Genomic DNA, 23,561 nt, shown 5'->3' on the forward strand with positions numbered 1-23,561 from the left:
AAATACAGTGAAACTGCTTTTTTTTTTTTTTTGTGAAGGGAAGGATAAACAATATTCAGGAAAAGGTAGAAACTCAAAAGCTGATACTTTTTTACCATTCATGGGTTTTACTCCAAAATCATTTTAACTTGATGATACAGCATTTCCATCAATGTATGTTCAAGTACCTTCTATTCATGCAAAATGAACATATAATAAATTCAGAATTTCAAATGAAATTCTGATTTTTTTTTTTTTTTTTTTTTTTTGTACAAAAACTTCCACTAATAACCACATATACATCTTGTACTACTACTGTCCATAGCTAACAAAGCAAATCATAAGGAATCAGAATATTCTGACTTCACTAAATGGCACTGTGGTAATAAACTAACACAGGAAATAGAGTGGAAGTGAATGAATTCAGGGTATTCTGAATATTGCATAATCTAAGTGTGAATAAGACTCGACTAAATGGGATTTTATTTGCCTCATGCTATTTTTAAGTGCTAGAAAACTGATATCCAATACTGTTGCTTATTTAATGAGAGTCTCGCTTGTGAAAGAGTACCAGTGAAGCAGAAAGAATGTTAAAATAGTTCCACGGCACAAAGTTGATATTGCACTGAAACAGACTAGTTTGCATCCCTGAAGTGATTATGATTTCAAAGAAATTGATTAGGACTACAGTTTCCCTACACTGATTATAGGGGAAACTGTCTGAAAGAACAAGTGGAGTACCAAAACGTTCTTGTTTTCTCTACTGCTATTTATCAATAAGATGGTTTGGGGATGAGATATTCAGTAGTTTGCTAATGATGCAAAGCTAGGCAGAATTATCAGAAATGAGACAAATAAATGGCAATTAAGTCCAGTGTAAGATTTTGTCTTTGGAATACAGACATCTAGGTCTATATACTGTACTGAGGAATTAGTGTACGATGATAGGGAGGTGGTAAGAAATTCCTGAACAGTAGTAGACAGTGCACTGAAGTTTTAGAAAACAGTGCATAGCAGAAATGCTTTGAGTGGTGAAGACCACCTAAGTATTTCTGGCATGAGGAAGATGTTGAAAAGAGGTAGTTGTCTCCTTGTACAAGGTTTTGATCAGGTATGGACAGATGTATAAACAGTACAGAGCAAATGCAATAATTCAATTAATTTTAGAGCTTCAGAATGTAGGTTATGAGAGTAGATTGCAGGAGCTAACATAAAATGTACTTCCTGGTATTGAAGGGATTTTTCAAAGGGTAAAAGGAATAAGAGGTCTTCTTTTGAAAGTTACATAAGGACATAATGAACTGGAGTAAAGGGTAGTTTTTTTTTTCAGGAATAGAAGTGAATGAATTTAAGATGTATATAATACATTGGTAATGTGGCCTCTAGGGTACACTTCCAGTAATGAGTCTTGATTACATGCTGTAATAATTTAAAATCTTAAATCTAACCTTATGGGGGAAAAGTGGTGTTAATGAAATAATGTATAAATTATAATTAATGTTGGTTCAATCATATTTCTTTTAAAACATGTCTTTAGTGATTTGTACACGATGAAAAAGACTGTTAATTTTTTTGTTTTAGAGATAGCTTTTTTTTTTTTTATCTTAATTTGCAGGCATTCTATTTTATAAGCATCATCAAGAACCATTCCACCAAAATGTAAATGAGCTTTGGGTTAAAATTTTGCATGTGGAAGAATTAAAAAAAAAAAAAAAACTTTTTTAAAGACATTGAGAGATATTTGCAGAAATTTCTCTCCAACGAGAATATAATGTATTTTCAAATATGTATAATTTACTTTCTGACTTGGATAAAGGATGAAAACTTTGTAAAGATAATGGACAAGTCCAGTTCAGGTTGTCATCACTAAGGATGAAAAACCCCAAGTAAAACAAAATTTAAAAATATAACAGCATAAACATTCATCAAATGATTTTTGAATACTAAACAACTGAGTTAATGAAATATTGCTTTCAACTAAATTGAGATGGATAATAAGATAAACTTATAGCTAACTCAATTGTAATTTAAATAAATACATGCCGAAGAAATACAAGAAAACAATCTTAAAGTTTCATGCTTAATAGTTTCAAGATTTCATTTTTTTGCTTTCAAGAGGCCTTTTCAGGAAGCAATAAAAAAAAGACACTGCACAAAAAACTATATCCTCTTTCAGATTAGATACAGAATGCACGAAAATATGCCTACATAAAATATCCTTTGTGAGTTTAGATTTGTACTATTTTTCAATTTATGATAAAAGTTACATGCAGGGTAGTTTGTCATTTTTTTGAGGAAAATAAAAGAGTTATAAACTGTACACTATTGCTTATATTCAGCTCTTCAATAATTTTTTTAATGTGCACATCAAAAAAAGAAAGTGATTGAACTTCCTATGGTTAAATCAGCAAGATACAAAAACAATTAATATTGTTTTTGTCAATTCTTCTGGTCTCTCTGGAGAATGAGAGGCCATTCCTGGAAACTATAAAAAAAATCATGTGTGAGAAAGTGAAAAGGAAATATATTTTCCATGGTACATGGTGAATGAGTGTCTTCAAGGCAAGATATGATGGTTACTGTCATCTGTCAGTGTTCAATCTTCTGTGAGAAGTCTTTGGACTTGTCACAGAAGTTTTCTTCTGATCCACCAAAAAAAAAAAAAAAAAAAAAAAAAAAAAAAAAAAAAAAAAACAGCAAGTTTTTTTTTTTTTTTGGTGGATCAGAAAGTAAATTATATTCTTGTTTCCCTCCTTTCTTGGAAAAAGAATGCAAACAAGAATATAATTTATTTTCAAATATAATTTATTTTCTAACTTGGATAAAGAATGAAAACTTTGTAAAGATAATTTCAATTGGATTATCATCACCAAGATATAGAATATATTTGACTCTCTTCACACATCACATCCATTGGTGTAATGCATGGAATGCAGTACAGTAGATTCTGTTTGTCCAACTTCTGGGTAAAGCCTGTTGAACGATTCTTTTTAGTCAGCTATACAAGGCTGAATTTACTGGTACTCATCCAATGATAGATGTTAAGCAGCTTAAGACTTATTTTACTTTGTTTGAAGCTGAAACAATTGAGACTATGAGGCCATATACATTGGCAAATTGTGTCTATATTCTGGCTGATTTGCCTGTGACTTCTGTATGAGACTTGCAAACTCATGAAGGTAAGCTGCACTGAGCTAGGTTAGTACTTGGGAGTGACCACCTGCAAACCTTGGGTATTACTGGCTTCACACAACTTTTGGGAGAGACAGGGATAGATAATATTAAATTGATCAGAAGGATAGGGTATTGATCAGAATGACCAATAAGCTGTGAATGGGGAAGGTTAAGTGTTCCTGAAAAGGAGAGTAGCCAGTGGCATACTTCAGGGTTCTGTTCTTAGGCATGCCTCTACCACCTAAACTTCTTGATATTTCATGTAGATTGACAGAGGATATTCATTTCAATTTTATTATGTTTATTCACTAATGCTAGAAGTATTCGAAATAAGGGGAACGAAATTGTTGCTTTGCTCGAGTCTGTTCGCCCCAAAATTGTTGGTATAAGTGAGACATGGTTAGATGACGATGACATCCTGACAGGAATAGAGATGAACGGATATGATATTTTTTGTGAAGATAAACAGGGAAGAAAGGGAGGAGGAGTACTGCTAATGGTAGCAGATGAGTTGTGCCCATCTAAGGTGGAATTGCAAGGTGCAAATTGTGGTCACGGTTTTGAGGCCGTATGGTGTGAGGTAGAAGTTAACAGGAGGAAATATTTAGTTGGGTGTTGCTATAGACCTGGTAATATGGAAGGTAATGAGAAGGAAATGTATAGGCAAATTGGCCTAGCTAGCAAGAAACGAGTTATCATTATGGGCGACTTTAATTATGGTGATATAGATTGGAAGCAAGAGACTGCATCTGGGGGTAAAGAAAATGAATTTTTGGAGTTTTTGAAAGATAATTACCTTAGGCAGTACGTAATGGAGGGTACACGAGGATCAAGAGTATTGGATTTGATCATCTCATCAGATGATATTATAAATGAGGTGTCAAATCTTCCACCAGTTGGTGAGAGTGACCACAAGGTAATCACGTGCAGGGTGACCAGTCATTTGAGGACGTCTGTGGAATTATAAGACTGGTAATTACGAAAAGCTCAGGAAACAGCTTGTGATAATAAATTGGAAAGAACTGGATGGAAAGGATATCAATGCTGCTTGGGCCATACTCAAGAACTATTTGGTGGAGGCAATATCAGAGTGTATTCCGAGGGTCAAGAGGGTAAACAGAGTGGGTGTAAAATGGATGAATCAAGAGATAAGGTATGCAATATGGAAGAAGAAGGTATTATGGAAGAAACACAAAATGAGTATATATAACAACCAGTTGCATGAGAAGTACAAAGAGCAGGCGAGGAAGGTGACTAGCTTGATAAGGGTAGCAAAAATGCAGTATGAGCAGCAGTTAGCTAAAGCGGCCAAAAAAAATCCTAAGGAGTTTTTCGATATGTTGCCAGTAGAAGAAAGAATGATTATGGTAGAATGGGATTGATTGGTGAAAACGGAGGAATGATAACCGCTGAGGAGGATATAGTTGAGATATTTAATGAGCAATTTCTAAAGGTATTTCACTCTTGCGAATGTGACATCATGCAGAACTTGAAAGTTGTGGGAGAAGAGGAGGAGGAACTGTTAGTAAGTGAACAGGAGGTATATGAGGAATTGAATAGACTTGATGTAAATAAGGCTGTGGGACTTTATGCTATTTCACCACGTGTCTTGAGGGAATGTGCCAGAGAGTTACCCTTTGGTGGCCAGCATGGATTTACTAAAGGAAAATCATGCTTTAGCAACCTGCTTACTTTTTATAATAAAGTGACAAATGCGTTGGATAAGAGTATTGCATATACAGTGGTATATTTAGATTTTGCAAAGGCGTTTGATAAATTGCCACATGACAAGCTGGTAATTGGAACGGATGGGGCTGAACAGTAGATTGGTTCACTGGATTGGAGATTGGTTGTCTGATAGGTATCAGCGAGTTGTCTATGGAGGAGCGATATCGCAGAAGAGGAAAGTTACTAGTGGTGTACCTCAAGGGTCTGTTTTGGGTCCATTGCTGTTTAATTTGTATGTAAATGATATCTGGAGAGGTCTGAATGGTGATGTGCAGTTGTTTGCAGATGATGCAAAGTTGGGCAGAGCTATCAGGAGTAGTGTGGATGCTGTAGCTTTGCAAGATGACTTGAATACATTGTCTGAATGGGTAAATAGGTGGGGATGTCAATTCAATGTCTCAAAGTGTAAGGTTTTGAAATTTGGGAAGCAGAGATGGGATGTAAAGTACATAATCGGTGCGAATATCTTGGAAGAGGTAGAGGAAATGAGAGATCTGGGAGTGATTGTAGACAAGGACCTAAAATTTTGGGGACATGTTGCTAAAATAGTGAAGACAACACAGCGGATAATGGGAATGATGCGGAGGACATTGACTTGTAGAAGTAAGGATGTTATGGTTCCTTTGTATAAGGCTTTGATCAGGCCACATATGGATTACTGTGCACAGATCTGGTCACCTGGTTTTCAAAAAGATCAAATTGCGTTGGAAAAAGTTCAGAGGCGATTGACTAAGGTGGTTTCTGGTCTCTGGAATGTAGAGTATGAAGACAGATTGACAAAATGCAATTTGCAGAAATTGGTGGATAGGAGGAGGAGGGGGGATATGATTGAGACATATAAGCTGTTGAGTGGTTATTACCAGATTAACATTGGGGAGGTTTTGCACAGAATGGGTGAGGATAGCAGGAGAACAAGAGGTCATTCCTGGAAGCTGTATAAGGAGGGTGTGAGCAAGAGAGTGAGGAGCAGGTTTTTTGCATGGAGAGTGGTGAGTGATTGGAATGCTTTGCCCGAGAGTGTGGTGTGTGCAGAGACAGTGAATATATTTAAGGCACAGTATGATAAACTGTGTATATAACAGTGGACCTCCCACGATGAGTCTTTGACTCCATGGAGGTTTTTGTAATAATAATAATAATAATAATTATTTAAGGAAATTATAACATACACTATATATTAATAAGTTTTAATTAATATTTTCAATATTTCATCAAAGTCAAACTGCCATTATCAGGGGAACAATGAACAAATTGCATATAGGAAATACCTGGGATAATTAAGACTGAAACAGAGTAAAAAAGACAAGCCTAAAGTCTTAAATAGTACTCTGAGTGGGCTAGGATGGGTGTTGGACTGAAATTCTAAGGATGAATGCTTTCTAGATTTTAGAGTTTCAATGCAACCAAATTTGTTGAAGTTTGGATAGCAGATTCCAGGAAAAGTCTTTTGTATTTAAATTTGCTCCTGTGGAGTAAGGTGATTTATTATTATTATTATTTTTATGGTGGTTGTATTCTATGGTGGGTGTCCAAGGCATGGTCAGCAAGCCCTAAGTAGCAGTAATGGTGGGACCAGATGTAGCCCTCATGTATGGTAATTCTGATGTGGACTGTCCTGCCCATTTGGCTATAGTAGGGCAGCATACAACTGAACAGTAGCTGGTCTTTAGGGGAGTAGATATGAGATGCCAATTTTTTTATATGATCTGTAAGTGATTACAAGGTTATATCTTTTTAAGGATTTTCTAGTTTTTCAGATATACCTCAGATATGCAGGATGGTGATAGATTTGGTGTAGTTGTTGTTCCGGAGAGGAAGGGAGGGGATGGTTTGGTGTTTCAATATTTTTAAGATTTAGTGGGGAATGTAGCCACTGGCAAAAAGTATGAATGCATTCAAGTTCAGTGGTGAGGACAGAACTAATCAATTTAGCCCTGTTCAGGGTTTTAATAATCATATACTGTTGAGGGGAAGGTTACTGTTAGTGAATGTATTTGTGTGTGATTTTTCTATAAACTGAGAATGCCAAGAATCCATCATGCACCCCCTCTGGAAATATTAAGTTATCCTAATTAATATATAGTATACACTGTAATTCCTTAATATCATTATGAACAACCAACATATAATAAACCTTACTACCAGGAATATTCATTTGTTTGCTGATGATGCAAAGTTTGGGAGAGTTATAAGAAGTAATGCTAATGCAGTCCTTCAGGAAAGGCGAAAAGGAACTGCTGTATAGTAAGGGACACAACAAAAGCAGAGATAAGGTGGTTGAACCACAGTATAAAACATTGATCACATTACACCTGGACAAAAGTTTGATCCCCTGGTTTCCATTGCAGTGAGGAAATAGAAAAAGCTTTACAGATGTGCAACTAAGGCAACATCAGGACTATACAATGTTGGTTATGAAGTGTGATTCAGACAGTGTAAACTAAAAAAGTGATTAAATTTTTTTGAAATGGATTAGCAGACAAATGGAACGAATTATTTGGATGTGTTATGAATAAAAGGAGTATGAATGAATTTATAGGTTCAATATGATATGTTGCTAGTTGAGTGAGGCTTCCTATATTGAGTGCAGATTCTGTGGATGCTTGTTATTAATGACAATAATATAATATGAAGTGTTGACATTATCAAATCCATTAAGTATCATTTATAAATAATACCTATAAAGATAATTATTTCGTTATGTTTAAAGAAAGCCTTAGGTATATATTATTATAGACACTGTTATTTACAACAGAACCTAAGTAGAAGATTGAGTGGCATTTTACTTAGTAAAATAAGCCTATTACCTATCTAATCTTTGTCTCAATTTTAGTTCATTCAGATGAACATGATACATGCACAGAACAAGATCTATTGCATGCTGCTTGCATACTCAAATTAACATGTACCTAATTTTTAGGTTTGTCTATCATCTAAAAATATCTTGCATCAGCCAATTAAAAAGAAAGTAAAAGTAATATGAGCACATTTCATTTTATTTGTAAAATTTTTTTAAAAGTTTATAAAATACAGCTAGCTTTCAATTATCAAAGCTTCAAATAAATGAACTCTTGGTAACCTATTCAAAGATTGGTTAGCTATCTTATCTGATTCCTAGAACAGCATTATGTAACTATACATCTATTTAACTGCATCTTCAGTTAAACTTAAAGATTAATTTTCAGAGTGATCAGATAATTGAAAGATTGTAATACAGAAAATTATGACTGCTCAGGAACAGAAAAAGAAAAAAAAAGTAATCTGTTATATCTGATTTTTTACAAGTATTCAGATAAATACTGTATATTAATAATAATAAAAAAAGGAAATTGTATATAGAAAAATATTCATAAACAAAACAATCACATTGCAGTTTCACTGTATTAGTTTTCTTCACTGTATTCCAGCCAGAGCACAGCACTGTTTTGATCATTATAGCCCACTGTATAGATATCTGTAGAAATTTATACAGATATCAATGTAAACTGGAATATCTTTACATTCTATAGACCACAGAGAATTGCCCACACGACATTCACCAAAATGCAAAATATTTTGATGTGCCTAGCTATGGTTGAAAACAGCCTTCTGGTGTGATTTATGAAAATATCAGAAATGTAACACATCAAGTGATAAAATTAATAACAATTAAAGTAAATGATTCTAGGTTTTCAATACATTCTTTTGGCTGGAAATGCAAATATAAAGTGTAAAAATATTTCTGTCCCTAGATGGCTGATGGTCCCATTGCACTAACATGTTTTAATTAACAGAATTGTGGTTTTCAACTGAATCATGCATACCAATTATATATTTGGTTTAATCCTTTATCACGACCACCTTTATCATGAGTTGCCCCAGTCCTGAAAATACTTCAGTCGCAAACTTTGTTTGCTTACACTTGGATAAAGGATTAAACCAAATATATAACTGGCAGCATAGCCAAGTGAAAAAACTTCCATCAACTATCTCTAATCCAGAGAATTTTAATAATAAGGTGTTGACACCTTTTGGCAACTGGTATATGGTGATATGACTTCTGCATTACTTCCACTTCAGTATCACACCTCTGGGTCTGGCTCCCAATTACAAGATCTCAAAGGTTTGAAACCAGTCTGGGTAGTGACCCTCTCTAAGCATAGCATTATACATGTCTGCAAGGAGATGTGCTTTGCATTATGGGATACTAAGGCAAGTGTTCAGAACTTATACCACCTTTACCAAGAGTTGCCCCAGTCCTGAAAATACTTCGTTTGCTTACGCTTGGATAAAGGATTAAACCAAATATACAATTGGTAGCATAGCCAAGTGAAAAGACTTCCATCATGAATCATGCATTTCAAGCCAAATTACAAGGAGGCTAAAAACAGTTCTTGAAATTTTGATTAAAAATTTCTAAAGAATGCAAAAATAAATAACACACTGACCAGCCAATAAAAAGTAATGTACCATCCAGCTTACACAGAAATCCATTATAGGGATGAGTGGTTTGTACAGGGCAGATACTAAGTTTCTATTGAGTTGTTAGATAATGTATGATTTACTATAATTCAGTATTATTACTGTAGAATCTTTTAATAACAACAATGCAATAATAACATATCATTAATCAAAAATATCAGTCATTTTAATTAAACAGATTTTTATACATAACACACATTCTGATTGATATAATAATAAACATAAAAATATAAAATTACAAACTTTACATATTTACAAATGACTAAGTATAAACTTACATGAGGAATGTGACTAGTATAAATATTTAGCATATTTAATGCTTATGTACATGGTGCCATTTTTCAAACAAAAATCAGTTAAGTACTAATAAAACATGCTTAAATTTAGTTACTGTAGCATGGCAGGATATATATACACATAATTATATATCAACTAACTGGCATTTTAATTGTATCTCAGGTGTGGTGGTAAAAGTACTGGAAAAATTGGTCAAAAAAGAGAATTCAAGAAATGGGTGGATAAGAATACTATCTATATGAGGGACAAAATGGCATTGTGAAGGGTTGGTCATGATTTAGTAATTTACTATCTTTTTATAACAGAGTAACAGCAGAGTGGGATAAAGGAAATGGCTACATGATGATTCTGCTGGATTTTGCAAAAGGCATTTGACAGAATGCCATGTGGAACTCTGTTATGCAAATTAGAACAAATGGGGATAGATATGACACTGGTTATGTGGATGAGAGTGCCTGTTGAACAGATATCAGAAAGTGGTATATGGGGGGCCAGAATCGAGGTGAAAACAGGTGAACTACTGGTGTGCCGCAAGGTTCACCTGAGACTATTACTGTTTAATTTGTGCATATATGATATAGGAAATAACTTGAACGGAAATATTCAGTTGTTTGCTAATGATGCAAAATTAGGTAGAGTAATAGTTAATTGAGGCAAAGTGGACAACTTGCAGGACGATTTAAATTGGTTGTCGGTATGGGCAAAAGATAATGGGTATCAGTTCAATGTGGAAAAATGTAAAGTTATGCATTTTAGGATAAACAGATTACAAGCTGTGTATCACATTGATGGCACTGTACTCCATGAAACAGAGGAAGCTAGAGATTTAGGTGGCAGTAGTAGACAGAGAGTTAAAGTTTAGAGAACATATTGCTAAGTTAGCCCATAAGATTACTTGGCTATTGAAGAACACATTAACAAGTCGAGATAAAAGTTATTGTAAGGCCTTGATATGTCAACATCTTTATTACTGTGCTCAGATCTGGTCTTCTGAATTTATTGTGTGATGAAGTAGTGGAGAAGATTCAGAGGCGAGTGATCACGATGGAGAGTGGTCTGTGGAATCTTCCCTATGAGGATAAATTGAGAGTGTGTAGATTGCAAAAATTGGTTGATAGGAGAAAAAGAGGGGATATGACAGAAACATTTTAGTTACTTAAAGAGTTTTATAGGATTAATGCAGAGGAAAAGTTTCAGCACTTAGATGGAAGGGCCAGAATAAGAGGTCATCACTGGAAGTTGAATACAGGTGTGGTTACTAGGGGTGCAAGGACTATTTTTTTGCTTGGAGAGTTGTGAATGAATGGAATGGGTTGCCAGAGTCAGTTATGAGTGCTTTGTCTTTTAATTGGTTCAATTAAAAGTATGACAGATTATGTGGATAGTTTAGGTTTTTGAAATGAGTCTTCAAACTCAAAGGATGTGTGCCCGTACAATAATAATGATATGAACAATTTAAATCAAATTATTATTACAATAATAATGATATGAATAATTTAAATCAAATGCAAAATTCTCAAATATAAGACAAATGTTGAAATTACTTCTCAGCAATGTTTTTTTCTCTCTCTCTTTTTTAATATTGATAACATGAATTTTGCTATGTAAACCAATTATCAAGGTTACATATATGCATCACATGTTAGGAACAAACTACATACAGATTTTTAAGAAGCTGCCACTGATATGGAAAAAGGGAAAATATTAAACCTTTGAAGCAGTGTGCCTTTCTTTTATCTGATATGAAAATATGAATGTTTATCTGAATGAATCTAAAAAGACATACTTTAATGGCCAGAATGACTGTAACAGCCAATTGCAAGGAATCGTGTTTATCAATGGTATAGTTCTATTAAAATGGTCTCTAGAATGTTCCAATACAGAACCAAATGAAACAATGAAATACAGACAAATCTCAACTTATCAACATGATGCATTTTGGAAAAATGTTCGTAAGTTGAATGATTTCAATTAATGTTTGTTCATTAATTGAATTCATTTTTTTCATACGATATATTGTTAAATTTGTTAATGAATTTTCAAAATAAATTACCTTAGTACAAAGATAGAAAAATGCACAATTAAAACTAATTTATTCTAAAAAGTTTATTGTTGATAACTAATATTTAAGGAATTGACAGCGTATACTAGAAATGTAGATTAAATAAACTTTAATATATACTTTCCGATATTTCGGCGAACGTCACGTTGCCATCTTCTTGGGAACTTACTACAAAGACACGTGCACACAAGTACTAATAACAGTAAATGAGACTGAAGCTAGGAAGCTAGCATTTCCTAAAGTCCTGATGGTGCCCCCTGGGGGGCTATATTGGTAGTTCTTGGCCTTTGGGCTGAAGTTCTTCTGATAAAAGTTATCCGGACAACTTAACCGTCTGGCATTCCTAAAACGCTGCTGGGATAATCATGTCATCCCGAACTGTGTCAAATTTAAACACCACTTCATCTCACAGAAAGCTCTCCGTATTTACAACCGCGCTAGCCAGGCATTACTTCGGGAGCAAATTACCGCCACACGCGGTTCCCTAGCCGACATAAACAGCGCTATATCAACGCTAGAAAATGAGCTTTCACTTACGCTGAATCACGAGCTTTGGTCGGTACTACATGACGTCTCGTGTACAGCAGCTAAAAAAGAATTTGAACGAGTACGAAGCCGACATATCAACAAGTTTGATAAATTAACAAAGAACTCGGCGCCCAAACTACAAACCAACACTGTTGTTAACCTATTGTCAGCTACCTTAAAGCCAGAAGCACTCCACGCTCTGTCACGTGGTCACAACTTCGCCATTGCTCCTAGGAAATTACCGGCCGAGGAATTAATGATTCAAATTGAATGCGGGATTCGCCAACTGCCTAACCACATCGCCAACGATATCAGATTGGATGTAGCCTGTGTTCTCAACAAAGCAAAACCTCCAAAATCCAACATATCCAGTAGTGAACACAAGGCACTACAAGAATTGAAAAGAAACAAAAAAATAGTGATCACCAAAGCGGATAAGGGAAACGCCACTGTGGTACTTAATCTCAAAGATTACACAGGTAAAGCTCAAGGCTTTATTATTAGATCGTTCCACTTACCTCCCCATTGATTACAATCCCACCAACTCACAAATTAGAAAACTCCATAGGCTCCTTAAGAAGGTCACTTCTTGGCCTGTGGAGATTACCAACAGACTAAAACCCTATAACTCTAGACCCCCCACCCGCATATATGGGCTCCCAAAAATACACAAAGAAAATGTGCCATTACGTCCCATAGTGGATGGCATTGATTCCCCCACTTACAAACTAGCCAAGCATTTAGCCAAAGCGCTCTCACACTATACTGGCAATACACCATCACACATAAAAAACTCAGCCCACTTCAAAGCCAGTATAGAAAACCTTACACTCCAACATAATGACATAATGGTCAGTTTTGATGTCTCCTCCCTATTCACGAATGTCCCCCTCAAAGAAACCTTAGAGCTAATCCAAGCTAAATTTCCTTCCGATATCTCAGCCCTATTTCAGTTTACAATGAACTCAGGCTATTTCGTTTGGCAGGAAAAATTCTACAAACAGATAGAGGGGACAGCCATGGGTTCACCACTTTCCCCACCCTTGGCCAACTTCTTCATGGAGATGTTTGAAGAGAAAGACTTAAACTCAGCCCCACAAAAACCTACCATATGGCTTCGCTACGTTGATGATGTTTTCGCTATTTGGCCACATGGCCCGGATTCACTCCTCTCCTTCCTAACACACTTGAACAACCAACACCCTAGAATCAAATTCACCCTGGAAAAAGAGGAAAACAATAACCTCCCCTTCCTAGACACACTAGTCACCTGCCAACCTGATGGAACCTTAGTTTTCTCAGTTTATAGAAAACCCACCCATACCGGCAGATACATTCACCAACAATCCCACCACCCCCCCTCACAACAATATGGAGTTATTAAAACATTATTCAACAGGGCAAAAATAATCTGTTCTAATGATCAAGCCCTAACCACTGAACTAAATCACATCCGTTACACTTTCTCAGCCAACGGCAACCCCCTCCAAAAAATCCCAAAAATACTTAACCCAGTTATCCACAACCCACCACCCCCTCCCCTTCACAAAAAAGATTACTCTAAATCTATCACTATTCCTTACATCAGAGGCACCTCGGAAAAAATCAATAAAATCTTAAAAAAACATGACTTGACCACTTGTTACAGACCACATAGAAAACTGGCATCCCTTATCCGCTCCACCAAAGACCAACCACTTCCCCTAGACCTACCTGGCATATACCAGGTCCCTTGCAGCTGTAAACTGTCCTACTTTGGCCAAACAGGCAGGACAGCAAATATCAGAATCTCAGAACACAAGGATTACATCCGATTTTACCAGTACAGCCACTCTGGGCTTGCAGACCACGCTCTGGATACTCGCCACAGAATAAGATGGAAGAAAGCCACAGTAATACACCGCAGCAAGTTCAAGTATGAAAGACTATTCATGGAATCAGCCTCGGCCCTTAGGAACATGCCAAACCTCAACAAATTTGGATGCATGAAACTGCCCCAAATTTGGGAAACTTTTATCAGAAGAACTTCAGCCCAAAGGCCAAGAACTACCAATATAGCCCGCCTGGGGGCACCATCAGGACTTTAGGAAACGCTAGCTTCCTAGCTTCAGTCTCATTTACTGTTATTAGTACTTGTGCGCACGTGTCTTTGTAGTAAGTTCCCAAGAAGATGGCACCGTGACGTTTGCCAAAATATCGGAAAGTATATATTAAAGTTTATTTAATCTATATTTCTAGTATACGCTGTCAATTCCTTAAATATTAGTTATCATGTTTAACCAGCGTATAAGCCTCTCAACAAGAAAGTTTATTGTAGAATACATAATTTGAAAAGAATTAAATTTTTTCACTTTTTTAATTTGTTTTTTTTCTTTATACATTTGTTTGTAGCAGACCCACTCTCTAGTAACACCTTTGAAGTCTTGAAAAACCAATTTTTTTTTTAATTTATTTTTTTTATTCTGATCTTGAATCCAAATTGTTAACCATTTCCTCGACAATGACATTTTGTTCTTTAGAAATAACTACAACTTAACAGAGCTTGCAGTGTAAGTATAATTGCAAATTTTTGTGTCTTTTAAAATAACTACAACAATTGACATTATAAACATGACCAACTGAAGCAAGTGAGTTTTCATTTTCAGAATACTTATGTACAATTATGTACAATTTTTGTTTCTATTAAAATTAACCTACTTTTTTTTTGTCACTTTTAGGAATATCACAATCGTTACATCTCTATTTGTTTTCCCATATTAAAATATGGAAACTGGGTATTAAAAAATAGAACACGTATAACATTAAAATATGGAATGTTCAACTATTTTATATATACTGGCACAGAAAAGGGAAGGAATTACCAGACTGTTTTGCATTGTCAGCAAGCTTCATGCAATTGTAAAATGTTCATAAGTGGGTTCCATGTTTGTTAAATGAATTGAGGGTTACAATTCATTAGTCCATGTAATGTTCGTAAATATGAATTGTTCATTTCTAGTTCACAAATAGAGGTTTGCCTGTGTACAGGTGGAAACTCTGGTAAGAGAATATAAAGTGGAAATAAAATGTCTGACAGTTTAATTTCATTTCATAAAGCATTTCCAAAGAAAACTGAAAACATGATATAAGATATGTATAAGCATGTGCATAAAATATCACATGCCACTATGGTGTTGCATTTATCAGAAAGAAAATCTTTCCATCATTTGTTGGGACGAAAAAGCGTTCTTGGAGGAGAATACATTAAGGTTGTAAGCTAAAAAAAAATATAAGTTGTAAATAAGAAAATAATTATTTACATAACATAAAGGAAGTGAGTCTGGGAGGTATACAAAAGTGTATGCAGCTTTGCATGGCTGTAATAGTGATAGCTTCTAGTATAGCAATCGTTCTTATTATCAGAAGATCACCTAAAGAAAGATTAGAAAGGGGTAAGAAAATGTCATGTGGAAACTAGTTTGTAGTTGAAGTCAAAAAGACATGAGAAGGGCAGTTCATATTCTTCAGTCACTGTGGCTGAAGACACTGCATGTCTTTTCCCCCACTATTGTATTTTTCTATCACTATCTTGATGGAAAGATATAGTGCATGTGTTGATGCATAAAACTAAGTAGTGGAATATGTATGTTCCTCCTTTATATAAACAAGAACAATTCATGGATATTGTCCAGTTTGAGGTTTTACAAAAAAAATCAACGAAATGCAGTAGCTGAATTTGTTTAGTTTCATGAAATTTGCATTCATTTTGCAAGCACTCATGCTCTAATGCAAAAATTATTCATCTCTCATTGGCTTATCTAATACTTTATTTTAAAATTTGTTAAAGCTATACAATTATTTTCAATATTTTACTCTCCCACTATTTAAATATGCACTGTCCAAAAATTTGAAAATACTGATTTAATTTACTGGTTTGAAAATACTGGTTTAATTTTGAAAGTGAAAAACAAGACCTGCAGCATGTGCATGCTCTTTATCTGGCAATCTGTTTATGGTAACTATTCAAGATCAGAATATTAACATGGGAGGGTACTATTATATATTAACAATGATAAAAACATGCATGTATTTATATGAGGGAGAGAGAATTTCAGACTATCAGCATTTTGCTGGCAAGCTACAAGAAGCAAACTTTAGTAATGACTTCACGTACAGGAACATAAGACATGATAATTAATAAATAACATGATATGGATTACTCACGTATTTTATATATGTAATTAATCTGTTTTATGTTATTTATTAATTTCAAACTTTAGTACTTGGCAGTGATAAACTACAAATCCAAAAAAATACTGTACATAATTTGAAATCATAACATAGCCAGTACAAGAAGTTATAATTTATTTACTTATGATATAAAGCAGATATCCATAAGTAGATCTGGGATAAGAGAATATTAGACAGTCACTAATGATATTTTGAAGTGTAGGTTAAACTGTCACAGTCACAATAAGTGGAGCTATTCCATTTTCATTTACAGAGCAACTGTTTGCACCTCTCATGTCCTACCTTTCTAATCAAGAAAAGCCCATGTGTCTTGGAAGGACAAATACCCTTTCGCTTTATTATATAATAATAATATGACTGGTTGGGTCAGGAAATCTAATATCAACATCACAGGTTTGTTCCTGCCAGTATAATTTCCAGTCTTCTTCTGTGATATCTAACATTTGAATGGCATTTTTCTGGGCAGGTTGTTGATGTTCAGGTCATTGCAATGTCTTTGTATATTATCAAATCACTATTTTCAAAATTTTAACCAAAAGGCTGCTTAATGTCCTTTTTCTCCATAATAGAAGATGGAGATTATTACTAAGAGCTGGAAGCCAATAAGTTATTAATGATCCAGAAATAGCTGCTCCAAAAACAGATTTCATAACTTGGTTGAAATGAATACCAACCAATGAGGTATGAGCACATTAAAGCCACACCAGGACACAGCATTCTGTTGTGGAGTATAATAATGTCATAGAATAGCATTACTAAGAGTTTGATACCAATAAGTTGGTGTTGATATTATTGCTCCAGAAATAGATTTCTGGACATTCATATGCCAACTAATGAGAATTCAGAGAGCACTGTAAAGCTGGGCAAAGTATTCTGTCATGGAATACACTAATGCCAAAGATGTACATGCTGTGCTAGTGCCTGCACACCACAAAGATCCTGTTGGTTTGGTTATCTGAAGTTTTAGTTATTTGAGGGCCAGATAACTCAGAGATGACTGAGAGAGAGAGGAAAAAACAAATTAGATGATACAAACAATTTCCTTTCAAACAGCAATTGCAACCTTTGAAGATTCTTTGGAGATATACTTAGGCAATATATAATTATTGAGGCTGACAGGAAATTATTACTTCCCTGCTCTGTATGCAAAGATTTCAGGGTGCAGTATATTGATAATGCATGGGAGTGCATCATGAATTTACAACATGTGTGATTTAGCTCAATCTCCCCCCCCCCCCCGAAACTATATTTTTCCTCATAATTTAGATATATTCTTTACTTATACCTGAACAACAAAGATTTGTTCAAAGATTTTTTCAATGGCATATTTATTTATGAGAATTATCAAAATTATCAAATTTTGATAATACTCATCATTTGAGAATCATGAAATTCTCCAATTACTGACATGGTATAAATTAATATCAAACCTAACAAACAAAAGAAATCTAAATAAAGTATAATAATAATAATAAAAACCCGATATCCAGAATTTTAAACAGCACCAAAAATAAAATTCTCTAGTTTATAATCCTTGACTTTAGATATTACAATATTTAAAAAATTGTCAAGGAACGAAAATAGTGAAGAAAAACTTCCTTTTCCAGAGAAAAATTGGTAAAGCATGAACCTCAAAAAATATACAACTCACCAAATCAACAACAATATATTCACTGCAAATAGCTACATGTGCATGCAGAAAAAGAACCATGGGGGATCAGAAAAATCTTAAGCTGGAGTTAACTGGCTCCAAATTCTACATTAAATAACCTTGATAAATTTCCCACAATAAATTAATTCATAGGGGAAGCATTCAAAAACTGATAATATCCCCAATATTCCTCAGTTTTGTTAAAAAGGGGATCAGAAGAATCCATCCTTCTTGATGTTGATAGATGTCTTCAGCCCTAATGCCATTTCTCTATACATGTTTTTATGTATATTTTCCATAGATAACTCATATTTTTTAATTTTTATATATTCTCCTACTGTATTTGGCATTTATCTAACTTTAAAAATTCTCCCATATCTAACTCATGGGTCTAGCATTCAAACTTGCACACTCATTATTACTAATACTAACAGTTTTAGTAAGTGGAAGAAAAAAAACTGTTAAAAACTGTTATTTACAGGATGTCAATCCTGTAAATACCTTTCATGGGGAGATTTTTCATATGGCAGAAAGAGAAGAGAGAGAAGAAAAAAGAGGCATTGCTAGAAGTTGCAAAAGGAAGTGATAAGAAGAAAGTTTTTTGGATGGAGAGTGGTAAGGGAATAAAATGCATTGCCTGAGAAGGTGGTGAGAGTGCATATAGTGGATGAGTTAAAGGACTAGTACGTTACTGTGTTGCCAAAGGTGGACCTCCCACAATGAGCTTTATGACCCCACTGAGGTTGGAATAATAATAATAATAAATAATATCACAATAGTAAAACAATTATGAAAATAATTTATTATTTTAGGAAATTAGTATTATTTCCTATTACTTTTGCAAAGTCAATCTGGCATCTTCAGAGAGTAATACACAAGCAAAGTAAAATTTACTCATGTAATGCAAACAGATATTACATGAGTAAATATGACTGAAGTAACGTCTAAGTAATATATTCTAGTGTCTGCATGCATGTATCTTTGGCTGTGTATGTAATTGCAGAAGATGCCAATTTGATTGTAGCAAAATATAGGAAATAAATTAATTATTTCATATCATTTATGTTATCATCTCCTATAACAAACCTATGAGAACTCGCTTATAAAAAATGAGAAAATTTTATCAATCATTTACCATTATATCCAGTTCACTAATTTGCAAATGAAGAAATAAATGTTATTTATAAAAGATGATAACAAAAATAAATATAAACATACCTTTTGCAAATCAATAATGATAACAATGCTAAAGCAAACATTCCATTTTTTCTACCTTCAAGACTGGTAAAAATGTACTACTGAAAAATGTCAGTAAATCATGATATAAATTATCCCACAACAGGGAAAAAAAAAAAAAAAAGTACTACCAAAATACAATACGACTAGAATATGATGAATCTGTGGAAATCCTTGGATTTAATGATTAAGTTACTACCTGGAAAAATGAAGGATACCTTCTACTGCAGTTAAACATCACTTAACCATATAAGAAGAGCTATCAAAAACCAGTACTTCTGAAAAATTATGCTTTAACCTTGTTTTCACAATTATCTGTTCACTGAAACTACTGAAAAAATAAATAATAATAATAATAATAATAATTAGCTAGAAAGTTAGATGGGAAACATCTACGAAAACATGGGATTTTAAACAAACTTTTGCACAATCATATTTTTACTTTTAATATGATGTAAAGTAAATACATACAGATTCTCATTTTGCATCTCCTTCATCAACTATGAAATACAATCTCCTGTAAAAAAGTCATCAACTTCACCCCATCCTTAATTTCTGGTGAAGTAAGGACATGAAACTAGAAAGAAAAAAGAAAGTTGTTTATGTATAGATATGAAAATCAGGTTAAGATTTAAAAATGGAACTGGGATGTTAAGAAAACACTTAAAACTTAGATTAAAACACAGTTAAAACTTTAGATACACTGTTCTTTGCAAAAAAAACATTGAATTACAGAAAGTAAGCATAAAATGAGCCATTTAAAAACAATGCATGTATGATGCAATGAATAACCCATAAGTAGACAGAGAAGAAAAAGGATAAAAGAAATCGGTATGTTATTATCTTAAAAATGAAATCTCATACAGAATGAAACAGGAAAGATTAAGCAAACAAATACTGGAAGTACAACCATATCTTCACAACAAAGTCTTTCTAGAAATGTGTACAGCAAAAACAGGATCACTGACGAAGATGAAAGAGCTATCTTTCAAAACAGATCATAAAAAAATAAATAAATAAAAAGTGCCAATATCAATTTTCAGAGAGAAATGAAATGAACAAAAGCAAAATGGCATGCAAACAATCATAATTAAGAGTGAATACAGTGGAATATGATAGAGCTCATGCAAGTACTCACATGGAGTACCCACAATTCTAGGTACTCCATGATACACCTAAAGAATTGAAAAGGCAATTCAGAAAAACAATTGGTCACACATGAAAAGGAGCACTCAGAAAATTGAATGAAAGGAGTCATGGCCAAGAATGAAATTGCAAAGCCTGTTGATGGGCAGTTCCCTCAAATTAAATGAAGTAAAGACAAAATTACCAGTTTATACTAAATATCAGTGCAGTCTACTTCTGCTACTAATGTTTAAGTCCAATGGACCATTAAAAAAAAAAGAAAGTTTATAAGAGGTTAGTACATTTATATAATTTGCATTATTACATCATAGATATCAAGCACATGATGTGTTATAACATATACAGATTAAACAAAATACTCGGTACTGAAAAAAAAAATAAATGAATTCTTTATCAAATTACAAAAATCTAAAACAACCATCAATAACAAAAAAGAGAAAGAACAAATAATTCAACCGCTTATATATTCATTTAACAAACAGAGATAAGAAATCACACTCTTAAAACTTTTAAAATGGAGGTGCAATGTAATGACATGCTTTATAATTATTACTTAATAAATGAAAAGCAATCAATTAAATTTTACAAAATACAAAATTGTTGATATTATTGATATTATACTGGGATATTTACTTAGTTTCAATTTCACCAGAGCAAGGTTTCCAAGTAAAAATGAAGCATAAAATTAAATTCCAAGGTCAGAGTTCATCATGAAGTTTCAAGCCCATCCACCATTCATCAATTTGACTAACAGCATGCCAATCAACAAGGAACCACCAATCGTGAACATATTTCGGTCTGTGATTACGATGCTTCAGATAATAAGCATGTTCCCATATATCAATCCCAAGGATAGGCCATAAACCATCACTGAGTGGCAAATTTTGATTGGTTGTCGAGACAATAACAAGATCTCGTGGATTATCAGGATCAGTACGGTTCCGACAAAGCCATACATAACCTGAAATAGGCAAGAAATACATATTTGTAAATATAAATAGTAAATAATATAAATACTAATAAATGCATATGTATGCAATAACAAATGCTTTTTTACTGGATATGTTTTTAACATAATGCAAGATTATTACTATTATTAATTATTATTATTAACATTTGACCCCCCACACCATAGTCACTCATCATGGAAGTTACACACTATCACACACAAAGCTCATCCAACCATGCCTTAAACTGATTCAATGTGTTTATATTCACAACATACTCAGACAATGCAATCCACTCACCAACCACTCTTTATGCAAAGAATCTTCTCACTGCTCTGCTCATATCCTCCTTATACAGTTTTTTCTAGGAATGGCCTTTTGTTCTACCCCCCCCATCTCCTGATAACAACCTCTGAAAACATATATATATTTCATTCATTCTTTCAATCTGTTTCATACTCCACATTCTGAAGACCACTGATCACCTTTGTGAATCTTCTCTGGACCCTTTCTAACATATCCTCATCACTATGAAAACCTAGTTATTATATAATAACTATATTGTATTATATAATGCAATATCACACCTGAATGTGGATGTATAAATCATTATACAATGCCTTCGCATCATTGCCATTATCCGATGTTGAGACTTCACAATTTGTGTTATGTGGCCCCTGAATTTCATGTCCTTGTTCACCACCACTCCTAGATCTCTCATTTTCTCTACTTCCTTTAAAGTTTCTCCACCAAGTGCATACTTTGCATCCCATTATTACTTACCAAATCTCAAAAACTTACACTTTGCAACACTGAACTGACAGTTCCACTTACCTGCCTATTCATACAATCTATTCAAGTCCTTTTGTAAGGCCATAACATCTGCTTGACTCTGCATTGTTCTCCCCGATTTTGCATCATCTGCAAACAACTGCATATCACCAGTTAAATCCATCCCAAAATCATTAATATACAAATTGAACAACAATGGACCAATATAGACCATGTGGCACATCACTAGCTACCTTCCTCCTTTGGGACACTGCACCTCTATATACAACTTTCTGATACCAATCTGACAGCTGGTCAAATTGGTATCAAAAATGGGATTGGATAACTAATTTGTTATCCAATCCCATTTCTTCCAGTTTATTTAACAGTTTGTCATATGGCAGTCAATCAAAAGCTTTTGCAAAATTTAAGTATGCTACTGTATATGCATCTCCCTTGTTCGAGACATCTGTCACTTGTTACAGTACATTAGTAAAACACAATCTCCTTTTAACAAACCAATGCTGACAACCACAGAGAATACTGCTGTTATCAACCCATTTCTGTATCCTAATTCTCACTAATCTCTCCAGTATGTTAACCTCTGGATATACAGATTGGCCTATAATTGTAGCCACAGCTTTATCACTGCCTTTATGTAGTGTAATAATTTTACCTTCTTTCCACTCTCTCTTGGAACCTGTGCTATTGTAAGACTTATTAAACATGCATGCTAATGCTACTGCCAATTCCCTGGAACATTCCCTTAAGACATGTGATAATATGTCATCAAATCCTATTGCCTTATTGACATCAAGCTTAATTATTTCCTCATGTAAATCCTGCTCACTCACAATTAAGACATCCTCTCCTATGTCTTCTACACTTGAGTTTTTCATGATTTCACCCTGATCGAGGATGAAACGCTCTTATAAATTGTTCACTGAATACCTCCACGATGTCTTTTGCAGCGGTTACCATTCTACAATTTTCATCCATTAACATCATTTTACCATAATAATTTTTCCTTCGACTTGACACATCTGAAAAACTGTAGGATTTTTTCTTGGCTTGATTTGCTAATATCTGTAGTTTTGCTGTTTTTAGCAATCAAGTCACCTTCTTAGCCTGTTCTTTCTACTCTTCATGCAATTGATTGCTACCATTATTCATCTTGTGCTGGCCACACAGTATCCAATTCCAAATTTCATGCTTAATCCCTTTATTCATCCAATTGACGCTTACTTTATTCAGTCTTTTGATCTTCAGAATACATTCACACATCGATCTCATTAAATATCTTTTGGCCAGTTCCCATGCAGCATTTATTGCCCTCCTGCTTAACACCTCA

The 23,561-nt window shown here is 34.1% G+C and overlaps 1 protein-coding gene across 1 annotated transcript in view; it reads right to left on the bottom strand.

The window, feature by feature from the left end:
* Positions 1–21,190: 21,190 nt before the first annotated feature.
* The window catches only part of LOC150109484 (uncharacterized), a 52,093-nt gene continuing 49,722 nt past the window's right edge, over positions 21,191–23,561 (bottom strand). Inside the window, exon 4 of the mRNA XM_090408551.1 lies at positions 21,191–21,453. Within this exon, the coding sequence (XP_090264677.1) occupies positions 21,191–21,453 (263 nt within the window). The remainder of the gene's footprint in view (positions 21,454–23,561) is intronic.

This window comes from Typopeltis vanoorti, chromosome 2, assembly GCF_054136105.1.
Source record: "Typopeltis vanoorti isolate ZY-2024b chromosome 2, IOZ_Tvanoo_1.0, whole genome shotgun sequence".
Taxonomy (NCBI): domain Eukaryota; kingdom Metazoa; phylum Arthropoda; class Arachnida; order Uropygi; family Thelyphonidae; genus Typopeltis; species Typopeltis vanoorti.